This window comes from Hippopotamus amphibius, chromosome 2 (assembly GCF_030028045.1).
Source record: "Hippopotamus amphibius kiboko isolate mHipAmp2 chromosome 2, mHipAmp2.hap2, whole genome shotgun sequence".
Classification (NCBI taxonomy): Eukaryota; Metazoa; Chordata; class Mammalia; order Artiodactyla; family Hippopotamidae; genus Hippopotamus; species Hippopotamus amphibius.
This window is the reverse complement of record NC_080187.1, coordinates 171582049-171600750: the sequence shown is the minus strand read 5'-3', so window position 1 is coordinate 171600750 and position 18702 is coordinate 171582049. Positions and strand designations below refer to the sequence as shown.

Here is an 18702-nt window from a genome sequence, read left to right as displayed (position 1 = left end):
CCGGGCTATGACGTAAACGCTGCGCCCTGAGCGCGCCGGCGTGTCTCAGCTCTGCCCGGCCTCGGCCCGCGGCCGACTGCGTGAGCCTACCCGTGCGGCTAAAGAAGCTTTCGCGGGCGGAGAGGCTCCGAAGCATCCATGGGGCTGGGTCCGCGTTCCCCCCACCAGGCGGAGCGCCGCTTCCTAGCTGGCGGTAAACGAGCGCGCGGGGCCAAGGGCACGGGGCGCCCCCCACCAGGCCGCCGGCGACCACCCTGCCCACCTCCGGGTGGGCCCTCGGAGCAGGCTCCAGATGTGCGCCCTCACCTGAGCCCGGAAGCTCTGGGGTATTTCCGCCGGGCGCTGTCAGCGCTGAAGGAGGCCTCCGAGACGGCAGAGGAACGAGGTAGGGAGGAACGAGGTAGGGAGCAACTTCGGGTGGGATCAAGGGAGGGACTAGTTGGGCGTAAAATCCAGGACAGGTAAGGACGTTTTCGTGGGTCCCCAGGGTGTGGGGACTTAGTTTCATCTCCTATATCCCCTTCCTTACTCTCCACCCCTTGGTTAAGTGTTGGAACATGACCTTAGCCTCCTTTCATTCTCTTTAATATATTTCTTCTCTTGTTTTTCCAGAGCTGATGGTGCACAATGTTTTGAAAGAAGTGGAGGCTCAGGCCCTAGCCTTGGCCACAAACAGGGCTGGTAGTGAGATGCTGCAGGAACTGTTGGGGTTCAGCCCCGTGAAACCGCTGTGTCGAGTGTTGGCTGCTCTGCAGCCCAACTTGCGCTTTGTGGCCTGTCATCGATGTGGGGTGCATGTATTGCAAAGTGCTTTGCTGCAGCTGCCTCGATTGCGAGGGAGCCCTGCAGAGGAGGAGGAGGCAGAGGAGGAGGAGGATGGGAAGGATGGTTCTTTGGAGACCCTGGAGGAGCTGGTCCTGGGACTAGCTGCTGAGGTGTGTGATGATTTTCTTTTCTACTGTGGAGACACACATGGCAGCTTCGTGGTCAGAACTTTGCTGCAGGTATTGGGAGGGACTCTTCTGGAGTCTGAGAGAGCCAGGCCCCGTGGCTCCCAGTCATCTGGTAAGTATTACAAGAAAGGGATGTGGACCTAGAGGGAAGGAGAGTTTAGGAAGTTCAGAAGGAGAGAGTAAGCAGAAGATTTCTACATGACCTTGAAGAATTAGCAGAGAAATTAGAACAGGGATAGCAGGCCAAAGATTAGTGTCCATAGAGGCCCAGAGGTCAGGATGCACAGGTGTGTTTAGGGAACAGCTATTAGAAGAATGGGGGCGAATGGAAGAGGGGATTCACTTGAGCATTGCATTTCAAACCCTTTTTAACCAGAACTCACAGTAAGAAAAAGGTTTTTTAAAGGTGACTTGACATCCATATGTGTATATGTACACAAATTGGATTCAAGCAAAAGGTCAGGAAACATACCCTTTCTACATGCAACCCACTCTGATAGTTTCTTTCCTTTTTTTTTTTTTCTGCTGTTTCACGCACAGCTTGCAGGATCTTAGTTCCTCAACCAGGGATCAAACCTTTGCCACCGTTAGTGGAAGCATGGAGCCCTAACCACTGGACTGCGCTGGGGATGTCTCTCCTTTTTCATTTTATTCTGTGTGTTACATTAAAAAAATGCTTGGACTTCCCTGGCAGTCCATTGGTTAATAATCTGAGCTTCTACTGCAGGGGGTGCAGGTTCGATCCCTGGTCGTGGGAAGTAAGATCCTGCATGCCGCACAGTGTGGCCAAAAAAAAAAAAAAAGTGCGTATTGAGACCCACTACTGTTGATTTCGTAATACACTTGTAGGCAGTGGACCTACATTTTGAAAAACATTGGTAAACAAGATAGTGAGTTTAGGTGATAGGTGAGGCCTGATTTTGGAACACCTTGAATTCCTGACTGAGGAGTTTGGACTATCTCCTGTGGACCATGGGGGAGCTGATTGAAATTTCTTAGAAAAATTAAAATGGAAATGTAGTCTCAGTTCAGTCATCCAATTGAGAGGAGACATTGAGTTGTACCAATTGAGTTGTGTGTGTTGTGCATCTCCAAGCCGAATCCTTGTTCAGCTGTGGAATTACTCTCCCTTCCGAAAGGCAGTTTGTGATCTCACCACTGCTTATGTTCTTGATCTTCCTTCAGAAGCACGAAGGGCCCCATCTCGGGAATGTAAGCCAACTGATTTCGAGGTCCCTGAAACCTTCTTGAATTGCCTTCAGAACCTGAGCTCCTGCTTTCTGAAGGACATTGCTGGTAAGGAAGGAAATAGGAGGAAGATTTAGGATCCTCTTTTTTGGAGGTGATTATCGTCAAATGAGCTCTTATTTTGATCAGTCTTGTTCCACTTTTTTTTCAAATCTTATCTGGTTTGATGTTGTAAAGGCCCTGTGTAGACCATTTGTGTCCATAGTCGCTTGTAGCTTGTTACCTGAGGTTTGAGGTTGTATAGGCTGTCTGGATTTGGGGAAAGCTGCTTTTATTATTTCTGCCCTCCCCCACAGTGTTTATCACTGACAAAATCTCCAGCTTCTGCCTTCAAGTGGCCTTACAGGTCTTACACCGCAAGCTGCCCCAGTTTTGTGCCCACCTCTGCAGTGCTGTGATTGACTATCTGAGTAGCCGCAATTCCTCAGCAGATGGCAGGTATGGACAGGGCCTCAGGATTGACCAAGGTGGTGGGCTGTGTGAAATGAATGACATGATGTGGGCATTTTGTTTGTTTGTTTTAAAAGACAAAGGTTTTCATTCCGTGTATGTGTGTGTGTGTATGAAATGAAATATATATATATTGCTGTGTTATTTTTATTTTATTTTTTTGTCCAGTTTTATTGAGATAAAATTGACATACAGTACTGTGTAAGTTTAAGGTATACAGCATGATTTGACTGACCTCATGAAACAATTACCACAATAAGTTTAGTGAACATCTGTCATCTAATTTATATATGAAGTTAAAGAAATAGGAAAAAAAAAAGTTTTTTTCCTTGTGATGGGAACTCTTAACAAGTTTCACATATAACATACAGTAGTGTTAGTTGTTTATCATGTCATACTTTACATCCTTAGTATTTATCTTTTTTTTTGAATTTATTTATTTGTTTATTGTTGGCTGCGTTGGGTCTTCGTTGCTGCGTGGGTTTTTTTCTAGTTGTGCTGAGCAGGGGCTACTCTTTGTTGTGGTGCACAGGCTTCTTTTACGGTAGCTTCTCTTGTTGTAGAGCACGGGCTCTAGGCGCGTGGGCTTCAGTAGCTGCGGCATATGCGCTCAGTAGTTGTGGCTCCTGGGCTCTAGAGTACAGGCTCAGTGGTTGCAGCTCACAGGCTTAGTTGCTCCGTGGCATGTGGGACCTTCCTAGACCAGGGATCGAACCTGTGTCCCCTGCATTGGCAGGTGGATTCTTAACCACTGCACCACCAGGGAAGTCCCCTTAGTATGTATCTTAACAACTGGAAGTTTGTACCTTTTGACCGCCTTCAGCCAATTACCCCTACCCCCAGGCCCCCGCCTCTGGTAAACACGAATCTGATCTCTTTTCCTATGCGTTTGTTTGTTTTTGAAGTATAATTGACCTACAACACTATATTAGTTCTGTTATACAACATGATAATTTGCTGTTTCAGTACACTTCAAAATGATCACCATAGTAAGTCCACTGATGTGGGTATTTTGGAGGAAGTGAAGTGAAGACTACCTGATCACCTTCTCCTTGTGCCTAGCCCCCTGCTGCTGTTTCTGCGAGATCAGACGAGCTCCAGACTCCTGGAGCAGGTGCTGCTGGTGTCGGAGCCCCCAAGGCTCCAGAGTCTCTTTGAGGATCACTTCCAGGGACAGCTGCAGACCCTGGCTGCACATCCTATTGCCAACTTCCCTTTGCAGCGGTTCCTGGATGCTGTCACCACTGCTGAGCTGGTGAGTCAGGAACTTGGCTGAGTCTGTTTCTGCTAGTTCTTGTTCATTGCGACTTGCTTTATTGTATGCCTGCCTGTGTGTTTCCCACAGTGTGCTGGCCATTCCCCTTGAGAAGCTATTCCTGGCAGCTTCCAAGAGCTTAGGGTGAAGCTGTCTTCTCCCCAGAAAGGATTTGCTTTGGCTTCTCTCAGGTGCCAGTGCTGGCAGGAGACTGGCATAATCCGAGTTCTCAGCCTGAGCTTCCGTGGCTCGCTTAGTCTCTGGGTACTTGGCTACAGATCCGTATGAGCACTGGAGCTGCTGTTGTAGCTTCTCTTCTGCTCTGCTGCTTAGTGCCAAGGCGTGCTTCCCCGGGATCTCATGGGTGGAGCGCTAGGGTGGAAGGGCAGGTTTAATCCTAGTCCTCCCTCATCCTGAGAGCATGGCCATTTACAGTCCCCTCCCCATGTGAGGCTGCACCTCTAAGACTGCCCCTTTGTTCTGGACCTTCCTTATCCGTCCAAACCAAAGGCCTGATATTGGCCATGCTTTTATGTTTTATCTAGCATTTTTAGTTGTTTTTGGCATGAAGATTTCTCTGAATAACTTAGCCCACAATTACCAGAATGCCAGATTCTTTATCCCATGTCTCCCCTCAGCTGTCACCCGTGTTTGAAGAGCTAAGCCCTGCCCTGGAAGCTGTGCTGGCTCAGGGTCACCCAGGGGTAGTCATCGCCCTGGTCGGGGCGTGCCGCAGAGTTGGGACCCACCAGGCCCAGGTCCTGCAGCTGTTGTTGGAGGTGAGTGGGGGTTACCCTCAATCCTTTTATGCCGTCAGCTCAAATTCTACTTGCTAGGACTTAGCTAATCTTCAGTCATTGCATCTCTGGACCCAAGAAGTCTAATGCCCAGGGAGTTCACAGATACAGGGGGAAATGAAGCCAAAGCCATCTCATGGTCTTGGAATGAAAACTGTCTCCCACGAAAAAGAGAGAAGTTTTAAGGAATAAATATTTATGCAGCCCCTGTTACATACCTGGAGGCTGTGGATACAGCAAGGCAGATGAGCCCCTGTGCACATGCAGCTTATGTTCTTGTGGACTTAGGCACTCTCATCTGTCCTGAATGCGTTCCCCTGTCTGGAAAGTCAAGATTAGGGATAAATTAGTTGAGATTAGTTCTCAGTGTCATGTTTTGTCTTCCCTTATAGGCATTCCACTGTGCGGAGCCCTCTTCCCGGCAAGTGGCCTGTGTTCCTCTCTTTGCTGCTTTGATGGCTTATGAGGTGTACTATGGACTGGCGGAGGAGGAGGGGGCAGTGCCCACGGAGCACCAGGTGAGGTAGGGGAGAGGCCCAGCCTGTGACTCACTGGGGACCAGGCCTCCCAGGGCTTAGGAAACCCCTCACCACTGAGCTGAGGGTGGCGAGATCTCTGGCTTCATCCAGGTGAAGGTGGCAGTTTGGTGGCTGCCTCCTAATTCCCTGTCTCTGTGCTTCCAGGTGGAAGTGGCCGTCACCAGGGAGCTGGGGGAAGTGACAGTCCTTGGGTCTTTATTGCTCCAGCATTTGCTGCACTTCTCCAGTCCTGGTCTTATACTTCGAAGTCTGGGTGCCTTGACAGGACCACAGCTTCTAACTCTGGCCCAGAACCCTGCCGGTTCCCATGTGCTTGATGCTGTCCTGACCAGCCCCTCTGTGACGCGCAAGCAGCGCCACCGGGTGCTGAGGATCCTGAAGGTTCGATTTCTGGCTTCTGCTTTGATTCCTCTGCCGTCCTCCGTTTAGAGAATGTGAGGGTCCCCCAGGACTGCTCTTTGGAGTCACAGAGAGGATATGTAGTTCCCAGACTGCTTCAACTCAGCCTGTTAACGTCCCTCCCCCACCCCCCACCAGCAACCCTACACACTTTTGTGCACTGTCCTAGAGGGCCCTGCCTTGCTTGTCTCAATGCAGGGACAATATGTGGCTCTGGCCTGTAGTCGCCATGGCAGCCGTGTGCTGGATGCCATCTGGAGTGCAGCAGCCTTGGGGGCCCGGAAGGAAATTGCTACTGAGCTGGGTGAGTACCAGCACTTCTCTTTGACCTTTCCAAACGTTCCCTTTCCTCACCCTAAAGAGCTGGGTGGCTGGGAAGGGACCTAAATTCAGCAGACTTCAGTTCCAAAGGGTGGTCTTGGTCATGGGTTCTTAGCAGTCTGCTCTCTCCTGCCCTCTGCGGACTGTGCAGCCCTGTGCTCCCACTCTTCCTCCTGACTTCTCTTCTTTGGACCGTGAGGTGTTAACTCTATCCTGAGGCAGACTGAGGGTTCCAGAAAAATGGCGGGACCCTCACCCCAAGTAGAGACTCTTCGGTGACTGCATAGTGATACTGAACATGAATGGTTCCCTTTGCAGGGGAGCGGAACCAGGAGCTGATAAGAGACCCTTTTGGCCACCATGTGGCTCGAAACGTGGCTCTGACTACGTTCCTGAAGCGGCGAGAGGCTTGGGAACAGCAGCAGGGAGTGGTGGCCAAGCGGAGGCGGGCCTTGGACTCAATACTTGAAGACTGAGGCCCTTGGATCTGGGACTGGGTGTTGATGGGGGAGGGGGAAAGGGAGTATCTATCCTGTCCTGTTCCTAGTTTAAATTGGAGTCAAGAGTCTTATTGATAAACATTTTTATATTTTTATTGGAAACACCTTTGTTATTTTCAGGGGGAAGCGTACAGAAAAATAGAAATCTCAAGGTAAAGTTAGAGAGGACTCTCTTTAGGGCACTGGGGCGCTTAGGAAAGGCGGGGATGAGAGTGGTGAGGACTTCTAGATGTAGCAGCAATCAGGGTGGGATCCAGATGCCTGCGGACAGGCTGTGGCCTTTCAGGGTGAGTGGAAGGCTGAAAAGATGGCTAAGAGTGGATAGAATTCTTCAGGAATGGGTATAGGCCGGGGTAGAAGGCGTTAGGCTGATGGGCCTGTCACTATAGGGTCAGAAGACAGTGGGGAAATCAGGTGAGTTAGCGAGTCTGCACGGTGTGTAGGCCCCCAACTTGACGCCGTCACAGTCCTTACAGCTTATCCCTTGGAATGAGTCTAGGGGCAGAAGCTCAGAGCCCCTTCTCAGTAGGCGCGGAGGCGACCCTGCCGCTGCCACCGCTCCGTCCCTTCCACTGCATGACGAAGGGTGGAGGAGATTCCTAGCAGCATGTGGCCCAGGCCTTGCAGCAGTGCGGAGGCCCATCGGAGCAGCTCCCTGAAGGGCAGAGACAAGAGGAAGTCAGAGGGGTGGGGGCACCTGGGAGGAGGCCACAGGCTGGGGGCTAGGGGTCTTCCATGAGGGACAGCTAACAGGGTAGGGGAGTGCGGGAGAAGGAATTATGGGGACTGCAGCTGGAGGGATGGGGAAGTGTGACGTGTTGGTCTCTGACCTGAGTATTTTCTTTGGGCCAAGTCCTTGAATGTCACAGCTCATGGAGTAGAGCCCGTAGAACGTGGCTTTGATGTTCAGGCTGCCAAAGAGGTCTCGAGGGTTTCGCTTGTATACGTCGAAGGTGATGCGGGCGATGTCCTTGCTGTGCTTGGGCTTCTCCCGACCCAGGCCATATGACAGCACCCCACTCTGTAGGGGGCCCCTCCCCATCAGTGCAATGGACCCTCACATACTGACGCCCACCTCCAGTCCCCATCAGCACTGGGACAGACCCACCCTTGCCTGGACTGTTCATCCACTATAAGGAGTCCTCAACAACTCCTCAACTCTCCCATCGCCTCTGCCCCCAAGATCAGGGTTAGGGGGCAGAAGAGGCTCGGGAGAGATAAGAAGGATCAGCAACCTATAGCAGCCCCAGTGTGGGCCTCTCACCCTGCTGGGGCTCCAGCTCTGTCCCAACTCCAGCACCATCAGGCATGTGTCATCCTCCAGCAACTGGAAGAAGTCCTCACTCTCCACTGTGGTCCCATCCTCCTCCAGCACCAGCGTTAGCACTCCACTCAGCATCAGAGTCTCCAATGCCTGCCCAGTGGCAAGAAGCGGCAGGGAAGGGGCAGAGTTTATCCCATGCCCCTTCCCTGTCTAGCTGCCCGGCATCCCACGGTTGGCCCTAGATGCTGGTTGATACCTCACCTCTCCTTCCTGGTGCTTTGCCATCCCTTCAGATGGCTCTAGCTCACGCTGTTCTTTAGTGGTTGGGGGACCCTCACTAGGGGCTGTCCTTTTCCTATTTGTTCCTGCTTTGCTCCTACTATGTCAATGTCATCTCTCTCAGCTTCCCTCCAAGCATACCTACTGGTTTGGAATGGAAAAGCTAGTCCATTCTCTTGAATGGGTATAGGCATTGCCGATGGGTCTTATCTCCAATGCCCCACCTCACTCTCCCCGACCCTCACAAAGTTCTCCAGAACTACTTTCAGTAATAACGACTTTTAACTTTTTTGACTCTTCACGAGTGTCAAGTATCTCTGTAGCACTTTACACACATTATCCTCTTTTACTCCTTTCACCGGCCCTAGGAGGTAGTTTTATTCTTGTACCCTTTTAACAGATGAAGAAAAGCCTGTGATAGGCTGAATAACGTTCCGAGGTTTGATACTAGGAAGTGGCAGAATCAGGATTTGAATTTGATCTGTCATACATGTTGCCATTCCATATTGAGTTCTGAAATCTATCCCTCCAACCCTATCTACTCCTTTTCCACCCCCAGAGAAAAGCCAGCTCCTTGGGAAAAAAATGAATTGACTCAAATGCAGCAGAAGCCATTGGGCTCCCCCCGCTGCTTTCAGCCCTCAGAGGGAGGGGCGGCCCTTTCTCCTCATCATTCCAAGCTCTCACTCTTCACTAGCCCCTGGCTGTCCCTGTTCTTGGAACCCAGGGACTTGACTCACTCGCCTTGTCTAGCAGTTCTTGGCGGGTGGCGGCCGTCAGGCCCTTCCGGGTGGTCCGCTTGTGATCACAGACGCGGAAAGGTCGCTGGGGTGGTGGAGCCGAGGTCCAGACCCTACGGCCCAGATCGGAGCTCATGTTGGATACGGACCTGGTATGTGGGAAGAAAGGTCAAAAAGGAGTGAGGGGTTTGGTGAGTGCAGTGGGGGTGATGGGAGTGGGGGTAGCTGGAGCGTTAGGGAAGTTGGGAAGGAGGGATCTAGGTGTACAGATTAGGGTAGCCTAGGGAGAGAGGGGAGAGACCATGGAGTAGGGGTGGGTGGTGGTTCAGGAGCTGGACAAGCCCACTGTGAAAAGTGGGGGCAGGGAGGGGAAGGGGTGCAACTCTGAACGTTCTCTAGGGGCTGAATGGAGTTTTGTCATCCTGCCCATATCCCCAGAGCTGGAGGGTGGAGAGAAGGGTTAGAAATCACCTGAGCAGGCCGCTGGGGTTCAGGGCAGAGAAGTACTCCATGGTGAAGGGAAGGAGCAGGAGAGTTGCCTCTCTGGGAGTTCTGGGCTGGGTGGTTCTCTGCTGGGTTGGAGCTGAAGCGGTGGTGTTTTCTGTTACGGAGCTGGGATCTCCGTCCCAGTGAGGTGAGGGATGAGTCAAGCCTGGACTCTGGCCCCCCTGCCTGGCCAGTAAGAAGGGCAAAGTCCAAGGGGAGGGAGGAGGGAGGGGCCTAGGTGGGGTCGTGGGGAAAGAATCAAGGCCCAGAGATGCCCAGCAAAAGCCACGGAAGTGTGTGTGTGTCTCTGGTGGTGGCTGTGATGTGAGGCTAAATGGGAACTATGTAACTGGATGGAATGTTATCTCTGGAGTTTTTCTTTATATGGAGGGAATCTCTAAGGCCAATTTCTGGCTCCCAGTCTATGTGAGGCTGCATTGTGTGATTTGCTCTCTATGTGCTGCCACCTACTGAAAAAGCCATGAACTGCAGTTTTAGGAACAGGGAGGCGGTGCTGAGGATGGGCAGGGCTTGGAGAAAATAGGACACCTCCAGGCACCGCGCCTGGGTCGGGTGTGAGAGGAGGATGGGTCCTGATCCATGGATCCAGGATCACCAGGATCCTGTCTGGGACCCTGGTCTTCCTGCTCTCCTGCTCTCCCCTCTGTGGACTAGGGGAGGGGCTGGCTCAACATTTCTCTGGCTTTATTCTCCAGAACTGCCTGCTTCAGCTGCACTGGATTAGTCACTCTCGCGCCTTTCTCTTTGGCCACTTAATAGGCATGAAGAGAGAGAGATGTGGATGGGGGAAGAGGGGATGCATCCTTTGATGGCATCAGGACTTCAGCTTTCGGTGCCCCGTGTCCCACCTCTGATTTCAGCTGCAGTTGTGATGAACAATTGTGTGGAAGTGCAGACTCTCACTGTCAGTGAATCTCTCACATGAGCATAAGTTTCTGCATCAACGCCCGTCTTCTGTCTTTCTGGAAGGCATTCTGCACACTCAGAGGCTCCCGATGCCCACTGAAGGAACTCAACAACACACTCGTGTTGGCTTTCCTCTTCCCTCTCTTTCCCTGCTCCCTCACTCCTGCTTCCTGAGCTGACCTCCCAAATACAGGATTACCTGTACCCATGCCCTCGACTCAGGCTCTGCTTTGGAGGGAACCCAAACTGAGACAATACTGGTGTTCTGGCTCCCAAGGAACCCCCTTCTGGCTGTTGACTGGGCAGAAGCCTTTTTCCTCTCTCCCCTCAATTTTATCAATCTACCAAATTTCTTCATTTCCAAGCTTTGCCCAGCCTCTCCACCCAGAGAGGGCTTCTTTTCAGTATGTCTCTACACGGCACCCTTTCCTTTTTTCTTGCCTTGTATAGTGTGGCCTCTTCATGGTTGTGTGTTAGGGCTCCTCAACCAGGCTATAAGCCCCTCACATGCATCTCCCATTCCCCTCGGAACTCAGCCCCATGCTTTACACTGAAAGCTGTCATTGACAGCCCACTGAAAGCCATGAGGGCAGAATGACTGGGGCAGGGTTCAAGGCAAGAGGTGAGAGGGGTAGGTAGGAAGCTGAGGAAAAGGGGGGCTCAGCAGGGTCAGGAGTCTGAAAATAGGCAAAGATAGAGCAGCTGGGGGAATGAGGAGTTGGGTTGCCTTCTCTGCTGAATGTAGGCAAGGGTGGCCAGACAGCATAAGAGCTGCAGGGTGGGAGGACTGGGACCAGAGTGATGGGGTTGTGTGTGTGTGTGTGGGGGTAGCGGGGGATGAGCACAGAAGCAGGACCCAGGAGCGGGATCCGGCAGTGTCCCTACTCACCCACTCAACCGGGGAAACTTATCTGCACCCCTTCAGTTTATCCTGTTTCCTGGGGAGGCGGCCTCTCACATGCCTGGACGAGTTAGTGATGGGAAGCAGCAGGGTGAGGGAGGAGCCCCAGGAAAGGGTCGAGAGGAGCCCCACCTCGTCCCTCCCTGTTTTGGCCTCACCCTCTGCCAACTTGCAGGCACAGGACACCATTAGGCACCTTGCCCACTGCCGCTTTGCCTTTGGGCTTTCCCAGGCCCCTGGAGAGCCCCCAGCCCCGCTAGCTCCCAGCTGGGTAAGTAGCTCTGCCTATGAGACGGTAGGCTCCGCCACTTTGCCCTGAGGTATAGGGAACCGGGCTGGATGAAGAAAGAGAGGCCAGGCTGGAAGTGTGGAAGGTGGAGGCAGTGATAGCCTGGGAGTCAGGACTCGGGAGGTCGGCTGATGGAGAGCAGGGGATTTGGGTTCCAAGAAGTAGTGCTTGAGCTGGGGTAGGGGTCCTGGAGGAAGAGACAGAAACTCGCAGACAGAAGAGAGGCAGGCTGCCAGAGGAGAGAGGGAGGCTCAGTCCCTCCTCACTGGCATCAGGCGTAAAAGGGGCTTCTGCCCCATCTGAGTGCCTCCACGGCTCTTTCCAGCCTCCCGCAGGCGCCGAAGGATGTCGGTCTGCTACCGTCCGCCGGGGAACGAGACGCTGCTGAGCTGGAAGACCTCGCGGGCCACAGGCACGGCCTTCCTGCTGCTGGCGGCGCTGCTGGGGCTGCCCGGCAACGGCTTCGTGGTGTGGAGCCTGGCGGGCTGGCGGCCCGCGCGGGGGCGGCCGCTGGCGGCCACGCTGGTGCTGCACCTGGCGCTGGCCGACGGCGCGGCGCTGCTGCTGACGCCGCTCTTCGTGACCTTCCTGAGCCGGCAGGCCTGGCCGCTGGGCCAGGCGGGCTGCAAGGCCGTGTACTACGTGTGCGCGCTCAGCATGTACGCCAGCGTGCTGCTCACCGGCCTGCTCAGCCTGCAGCGCTGCCTCGCCGTCACCCGGCCCTTCCTGGCGCCCCGGCTGCGCAGCCCCGCCCTGGCCCGCCGCCTGCTGCTGGCCGTCTGGCTGGCCGCCCTGGTGCTCGCCAGCCCGGCCGCCGTCTACCGCCACCTCTGGGCGGGCCGCGTGTGCCAGCTGTGCCATCCGTCGCCCGCGCACGCCGCCGCCCACCTGAGCCTGGAGACCCTGACCGCCTTCGTGCTGCCCTTCGGGCTGGTGCTCGGCTGCTACAGCGTGACGCTGGCGCGGCTGCGGGGCGCCCGCTGGGGCGCCCGGCGGCACGGGACGCGGGTGGGCCGGCTGGTGCGCGCCATCGTGCTGGCCTTCGGCTTGCTCTGGGCCCCCTACCACGCCGTCAACGTGCTGCAGGCGCTGGCCGCGCTGGCTCCGCCCGGAGGGGCCCTGGCGAGGCTGGGCGGGGCGGGCCAGGCGGCGCGAGCCGGAACCACGGCCCTGGCCTTCTTCAGCTCCAGCGTCAACCCGGTGCTCTACCTCTTCACCGCCGGGCATCTACTGCCCCGGGCGGGTCCCCGCTTCCTCACGCGGCTCTTTGAGGGCTCCGGAGGCGGCGGCCGCTCTAGGGAGGGCACCATGGAGCTCCGAGCTACCCCTCGGCTCAAAGTGGTGGGGCAGGGCCGCGGCAATGGAGACCCTGGGGGCGGGGCGGAGAAGGACAGTCAGGGATGGGACGCTTGACGTCAAACCCTGCAACCAGGCCTGCTCTTCCCTGTCCCCTTCCATCGCCCCCCAGAACTCAGGGAACCGCTCTGGAGGCTTTGGGGATCCTTCTCTGGCCATAGTTTGGATCCGTCTGGGCAGAATTATTACACATCTGGGGCAGGCCCGGGTCCTCGAAACTGATGGTCCGTGTTAAAGAACATCATGTACTTGCAGGCTGGCGTGTGCCCAGGTGCCAGTAGCTTTTGTGAAATACACTGGGTGGCCGTTACACGATGGCTTGTGTGCTCCCTCTAGTGGTTCATCATACCTGAGCGATACCGAAGTCACCTAGGTCAGGCCAAGGCTGGGCAATACCAGGCTTCGGTGGCATGTTGACCTGTCCTCCCCAGCCCAGGTGACCTGGTTCCCCCAGGCCAACACATACAACCACACTGGAAATAAAGAAAGAGGAAGGAAAGGTATGGGTGCTTGGATGAGGGGTGGTGATGGGATCCATTCTTTGGGGTCCGTTAGAGCTGAATGGAGGGGAAACTGGCTCTGGAAGGGGAAAGTCCATCTGTGGGGTTTGAAAGCAAAGTTTTTTTGTCTGTCTTGTGGTTGGTACGGTGGGAGAGGGGCCTTGGGAGTCTCAGACTTTCCTTCTTTGAATCTAACTCTCGCTGCAAAGGTCACCTGACTCAAAAAGGAACCCAGGAACAGGCACTCACTTTCCCAGGGGGCCTCTCAGGGTTGGGGATGAGGGATGTGGGGAACGGTGTGGATATCTGGAGGACAGGGAGAATTTTTCAGGGAAGTGCCACCTCTCCTTTCTCTCTTTTCCCTCTCTGCCAAGTCTTGACTCCTCCCAAGCCTGCTAGCTATTCCTCACCTCCCCTAATACTTCTTGGCCCCCATCTTTTGGAATCTCTCTCTCTCTAGGTCTCAAAATTGTTCTAGATACAGACACTTTTGAGTTTGGGGATGTAGGATGGGGTCCTTTTTAGGGGCGGTCCATGTGCACACGCATGTGGTTACTAGGATGACCAGCTCATCCCCGTTTGCCTAGGACTTTCTCACTTTTAGCATTGAAAGTCTCTTTTCCCAGCCCCCTCAGTCTCTGGCCAACTTAGATGCTTGAGAGGTCACCCTGACCATCACCCAGGTTCTGCTTTAGTGACTGTTCACACTACCCAGGCAAAGGCCAAGAGAGAGCAAAGGAAATCCAGTCCTCAGGTCATGCCAGGGCCACCAAAACTGGGGTTGGGATGGAGCTCTGGACCTGGGGGGCAGAGAGTGTGCTTAGACTGTCTAGTCTGGAGCAGAGGGAAAAAGGCCATTGAGAGAGATCCATGTGGGGAGCAGCTTGGGAGAGGAGGCAAAGACAACCCAGTTCCTGTCAGAAGGGACCTCTGGTTGACCCTGGAGCTCTGAGCCGGAAGCGCCTATCCCCAAACACCGACTTTAATGGCTTCTTCCTGTCCTCTTGCAGGGCAGAGGTTCCCTAACTTCTGTTACATAGTCCCCATCTCACACACTGTGGTCAGAAAGCCCTTGCTCAACTCTGCCTTCAGTTCTTGCTGCGGTTTCAGCCCATTTCTTTTCATCATATCCTCTGCCTGATAACTGCTGGGTCAACTCTGCTCTGGCTTTTCTCAGAGCAGGAAAGGTGGGGGCACCACAAAGGATAAGGGACCTCAGGGACCACCATTACCCTCCATACCATTCCTGAGAAGTGGCAGAGTTGGAGGGGAAGCAGGAAGACTCACGGTCAGATTGAAGATAAGACTTTTTGGTTCTTAGCTTCTGCAGGAGAGTTCAAGAAGAGGAGACTGTCCTTCCAGGGAGGGGGAAGAGTGACCCTTTTGGGGGATGTTTCCCTTTCCACATTTCTGGTTTCTCCTCTTGGCAGGGCAGGCATAAGGCATCACCGCCCACCCTCCCTTGTGTCTGCTCCCTGAGCTCACCTCTACTTTCTCTGTGTGTCTAAGGTGGGACAGGACAGTCAGCTGTGGGAAGGTAGGAGAGAGGTGGTGCTGACTTCCTTGCCCAGTGCCCAGATCTTAAGTCCGAATTCATGTGGCAAGGTAGCCACATGGGCAAACACAAGGCAAGTGGTTAGGGAAGGGGAAGAAATTATTCCGTGTGATACTAGAGAGACCATTTGGACTTTGTCTTCTAGCAAACAGAATGGAGATTGAGCTAGAATGGAACTAGTTCTTTTAAATGATGGGGGTGCTGGAAGAGGGTCCTCTTCCCCAAATCTTAGTCATGGCTTGAACCCAAGCCAAAGGCAGAGAGCTGTCCTTGTTAAGTCATGATGTCACCTAACCCAAACTCAGAACCTAGCCACAGCATCAACCCACACTTCCTATGAATCTAAAAACCTACATTGTTCACAGAAAATATAAAGATACCCAACATTCTGACCTCTCAATCTAAGTCCGTTTCACCTCTCTGGCTTCCTTCCCTCCTCCTGTATGACACACTTTATAATTCTGTTCAATTCTTCAGTCTGGACCTGCATCTGAGGCCACACCCCAGCCTAGTCCCTCCTTCCCCCTCTTTCCTCTCTCCCCACCCCTTCCAGGGCTCTTCTTTTCTGGCCCCACCCCTGAGGAGCCCTCCTCCCCTCTGGGCTGTTCTGGAACACAAAGACTATTCCACCCCACCTAGTGCAGGGAGGGGGTAGGAGTGTCCGCCCCACCCTCAGGAAGATGTGTCTTCTCCCTCCCCGGCTCTGTGGTACTTCCTCTCTGGCTGACTTGGCTGATAGCACCCAGACCCCAGGCCAGGCCCCTGGCACTGGGACAGGTCTGGGGATAGGCTACACCACTCTGCCCTCACCCTGGGATTGATACCAGCTTCCAACCAGTGCCCAGCAAAGCCTTAAGTAAGTTTCCTGGGAGTAGGGGAGGTGTGTGTGTGGGGTGCAGCTATAAGAGAAGGTCCAAAGGAATTTCCAAAGAAAGCCTGATCGGTGGTAAAAGAACTTGGGAGGACGTAGTCTTGTCTCCTATCCATAAAATCCTCCCCATCCCTGTTATTCTTGGTGGACTCTGGGCATCTCTGGGGTAAGTGGGTAGGTGATTGGAAGAAGTCAGTGGGACTGAGGGGGCTGAGGGCCTGGCAGGGGGAAAAAGGAGCTAGCTTTTTGAGGGGTACAGCATTGGTAAGGAAAGCCCCCGCTTTGGTTCTGGGTTTCAGGGTCTCCTAAGGGAAGGAGGCTGAAGGGTCTGGAAATAGTGCTTCTGCCGTTGCTGTATATTTTGCAATTGGGTCTGTGGCCCAGTTAGGAAATTAGTCTTTCTACTTAGCCAGGTCAGTTGGCAGGGAGGAGGGCAGTATACTGCGGAGGTGCATCTGATGCTGCTCATCCTGCAGACAGAGTGTCCAGGGTGTCAGGAAAGCCTCGGTCCCTTCCCTCACGTGCACGTCCGCCCTCCCTCTCCAGGTCCTTGCAATGGCCATGAACACGACAACTCCTGCAGCACCCGTGTCATCAAGTGTCACGTTCATCTCTCTGCTGGTTATCATCGTGCTGTCAGTGGCACTGGTTGTGGGGCTTCCGGGCAACAGCTTTGTGGTGTGGAGCGTCCTGGTAAAGCTGCGGAAGCGCTCTGTCACTGCCCTGCTTGTGCTGCACTTGGCCCTGGCTGACTTGGCCGTGTTGCTCACTGCCCCCTTTTTCCTCTACTATGCGGCCCAAGGGACCTGGACTTTCGGACTGGCTGGCTGCCGCCTGTTCCACTACGTCTGCGGAGTCAGCATGTATGCCAGCGTCCTACTCATCACCACCATGAGCCTGGACCGCTCGCTGGCAGTGGCCCTCCCGTTTGTGTCCCAGAAGCTGCGCACCAAGACAGTTGCCTGGCGGGTGCTGGCAGGCATCTGGGTGGTGTCTGTTCTGCTGGCCACTCCAGTCATCGTGTACCGCAAGGTGACCCCGGGAATGAACAACCGGAGCCTGGTCTGCTTTCCAAAGTACCCCAGCGAAGGACATAGGGTCTTCCACCTGTTCTTCGAGGTGGTCACCGGCTTCCTGCTACCCTTCCTGGTCGTGGTGGCCAGCTACTCCGACATCGGGCGCAGGCTGCGGGCCCGGCGCTTCCGCCGCAGCCGCCGCACCGGCCGCCTGGTGGCGCTCATCATCCTGGCCTTCGCCGTCTTCTGGCTGCCCTACCACATGGTGAACCTGATCCAGGCGGTCCGCGCGCTGGCCGGCAAAGCCGCGGGGTCCGGGCCCGAGTGGCGGCGGCTGTACCTGGCCCGCCAGGTGCTCATCACGCTGGCCTTCCTGAGCAGCAGCGTGAACCCCGTGCTGTACGCGTGCGCCGGCGGCGGCCTGCTGCGCTCGGCCGGCGTGGGCTTCGTCGCCAAGCTGTTGGAGGGCACCGGCTCTGAGGCGTCCAGCAGCCGCCGCGGAGGCACCCTGGCTCAGACGGTGAGGGGCGCCCCCGCCTCTCCCGAGCCTGGCCCCTCCGAGAGCCTCACTGCCTCCACCAACGCTCTGGAGTGAAGCCAACTCAGCGAGGCCTGCTGGGTGGTGGCGGTGGAAAGCAGCTTTCCTCCTGGGGGAGTGCACCCCCCGCCTCGCCCCGCCCCCACCCCCGCCCCGCCCCCACCCCCCGCCCCCCGCCGGCCTGACCCAATTCTTTACCCCTTTCCTTCCCCCAGGAGGAGGCGGTGGGCGCGGGATGGAGAGGAAGAGAGGGAGGGGCGGGGCCCGTCAGGGCCGAGTGAGAGCCTGGCGCCCACGGGAAAGCTTTACAATGAAAACTGTAGTCTGAGATTGGGTCAACCCTGTGTGTGGGGTATGCGTATTGCGGGGGATTGGGGTGCTCCTGGTTGTCCCTATGGTTGTCCTTCTCCGCAGTTGAGAGGCACATCCTTTAGTTTCCCATGAGTTTCAGTTTTGGGAGAGACGCAAAGGCAGACACAGAAATCAGACCTCCTTCCCTAGCGCTTCTGACTCAGGTGGTCCGCAGGCCGCTGAAGGAGCTGGCCAGGGAAGACCACCCATGTGGGCTCATCACGCCAGACTTTCTGACTCAGTTGAGCTTCACTCCCTGACTCAGTGGACCTTCTGAGAACACTCAGCACTGCTGTGAGGTGTCTGCCCTGAAGGCTGTGATGGGTATCTTTGTTAGCAGGATTCCAACTTCCTGCCAGTAATCTTTGTCCGCTCAGTGGGAGATGTCCTTCCTTCCCTCTGTCTCCCAAGGAAGCCTCACTTGAGAACCAGGTCATCAGATCTTATCCCCTAGAATTCTGCACATCGGCACTCTGCCAGCCCCTGAAATGCTCTGCTGCAGGCTGGAGCTGGGGGCCCTCTGTGATGGGGTCATCCTTAGGAAATGAAGATTTGCAAAAGTGAGACGGTTGAGTCATTCTTTCCTAGGGATGACTGTTGTCTTGGAGAGCCTTGGACTGGCTCTGTTCTGACAGCATTTTAAGAAGATGGTAGTGGCAGTGCACTTTTTGAATCTTTCCCATGAAAAAAGAAAGACAACTAGGAGAAAACCCCCAAATCTACATGCAACATCTGCAACAAATCTAGGGTGTCAAGGTATCTCCCGTGGACCCCAAAATATGAGCAAGGGGGAATGTGCCTTGGACACATCAAGACCCACGTGATATCAGCATCTGGGCAGAAGGATGCAGAAGGAAGCAAGGCGGGAATCTGCGGGACCCTCAGGAGACCCCCAAACTGTCTGGAAAGCATGGTGGGTCAGTTTGAAAACAGCAGCCAAAACAGAGAAGGACCTAATAGATTATTTCCCAGGCCTCCCGCCCATGCTACATCGTAAGCACATAGCAGGTGCTTTACTTAGTGTGTGTTGAATGAATAAAGATCAAATAACATTTTCCTGGAGATTCTTTCCAGTATTTGTAGGTGGGGAGCACAGAAGGACAAGTCTTTGGTTTGAGTCACGTGAATAAAATTCTTTCTACTTCCAAGGGTACAAAACACTGGAAT

The 18702-nt window shown here is 54.5% G+C and overlaps 3 protein-coding genes across 7 annotated transcripts; 2 read left to right on the top strand and 1 right to left on the bottom strand.

The window, feature by feature from the left end:
• Positions 1–30: 30 nt before the first annotated feature.
• On the top strand, positions 31–12894 carry NOP9 (NOP9 nucleolar protein). 4 transcript variants are annotated; one of them, XM_057721076.1, is made up of 10 exons: positions 31–385; positions 613–1065; positions 2139–2249; positions 2498–2639; positions 3714–3906; positions 4545–4685; positions 5096–5221; positions 5387–5623; positions 5840–5945; positions 11674–12894. In XM_057721076.1, exons 1-10 carry the CDS (start codon positions 139–141, stop codon positions 12759–12761), a joined length of 2844 nt encoding a protein of 947 aa, XP_057577059.1. In that variant the 5' UTR covers positions 31–138; the 3' UTR covers positions 12762–12894. The 4 variants fall into 4 exon arrangements, with proteins under 4 accessions (XP_057577059.1, XP_057577060.1, XP_057577062.1 ...); XM_057721077.1 differs by lacking the exon at positions 11674–12894 and adding an exon at positions 6281–6555; XM_057721079.1 differs by lacking the exons at positions 31–385; positions 613–1065; positions 2139–2249; ... (4 more) ...; positions 5387–5623; positions 5840–5945 and adding an exon at positions 8767–8897.
• CIDEB (cell death inducing DFFA like effector b) lies at positions 6538–11298 on the bottom strand. The gene is made up of 5 exons (XM_057721089.1): positions 9217–11298; positions 8750–8894; positions 7727–7876; positions 7293–7483; positions 6538–7117 (listed from the first exon to the last, which is right to left on the bottom strand). Exons 1-5 carry the CDS (start codon positions 9255–9257, stop codon positions 6985–6987), a joined length of 660 nt encoding a protein of 219 aa, XP_057577072.1. The 5' UTR covers positions 9258–11298; the 3' UTR covers positions 6538–6984.
• A 178-nt stretch (positions 12895–13072) lies between the features above and the next one.
• Positions 13073–18681, top strand: LTB4R (leukotriene B4 receptor). Of its 2 annotated transcripts, none has more exons than XM_057721086.1 (2): positions 13073–13204; positions 16177–18681. In XM_057721086.1, the coding sequence occupies exon 2, from the start codon at positions 16186–16188 to the stop codon at positions 17239–17241; it is 1056 nt and encodes a 351-aa protein (XP_057577069.1). In that variant the 5' UTR covers positions 13073–13204; positions 16177–16185; the 3' UTR covers positions 17242–18681. The 2 variants fall into 2 exon arrangements, with proteins under 2 accessions (XP_057577069.1, XP_057577068.1); XM_057721085.1 differs by lacking the exon at positions 13073–13204 and adding an exon at positions 15487–15615.
• The last annotated feature ends 21 nt before the right edge of the window (positions 18682–18702 follow it).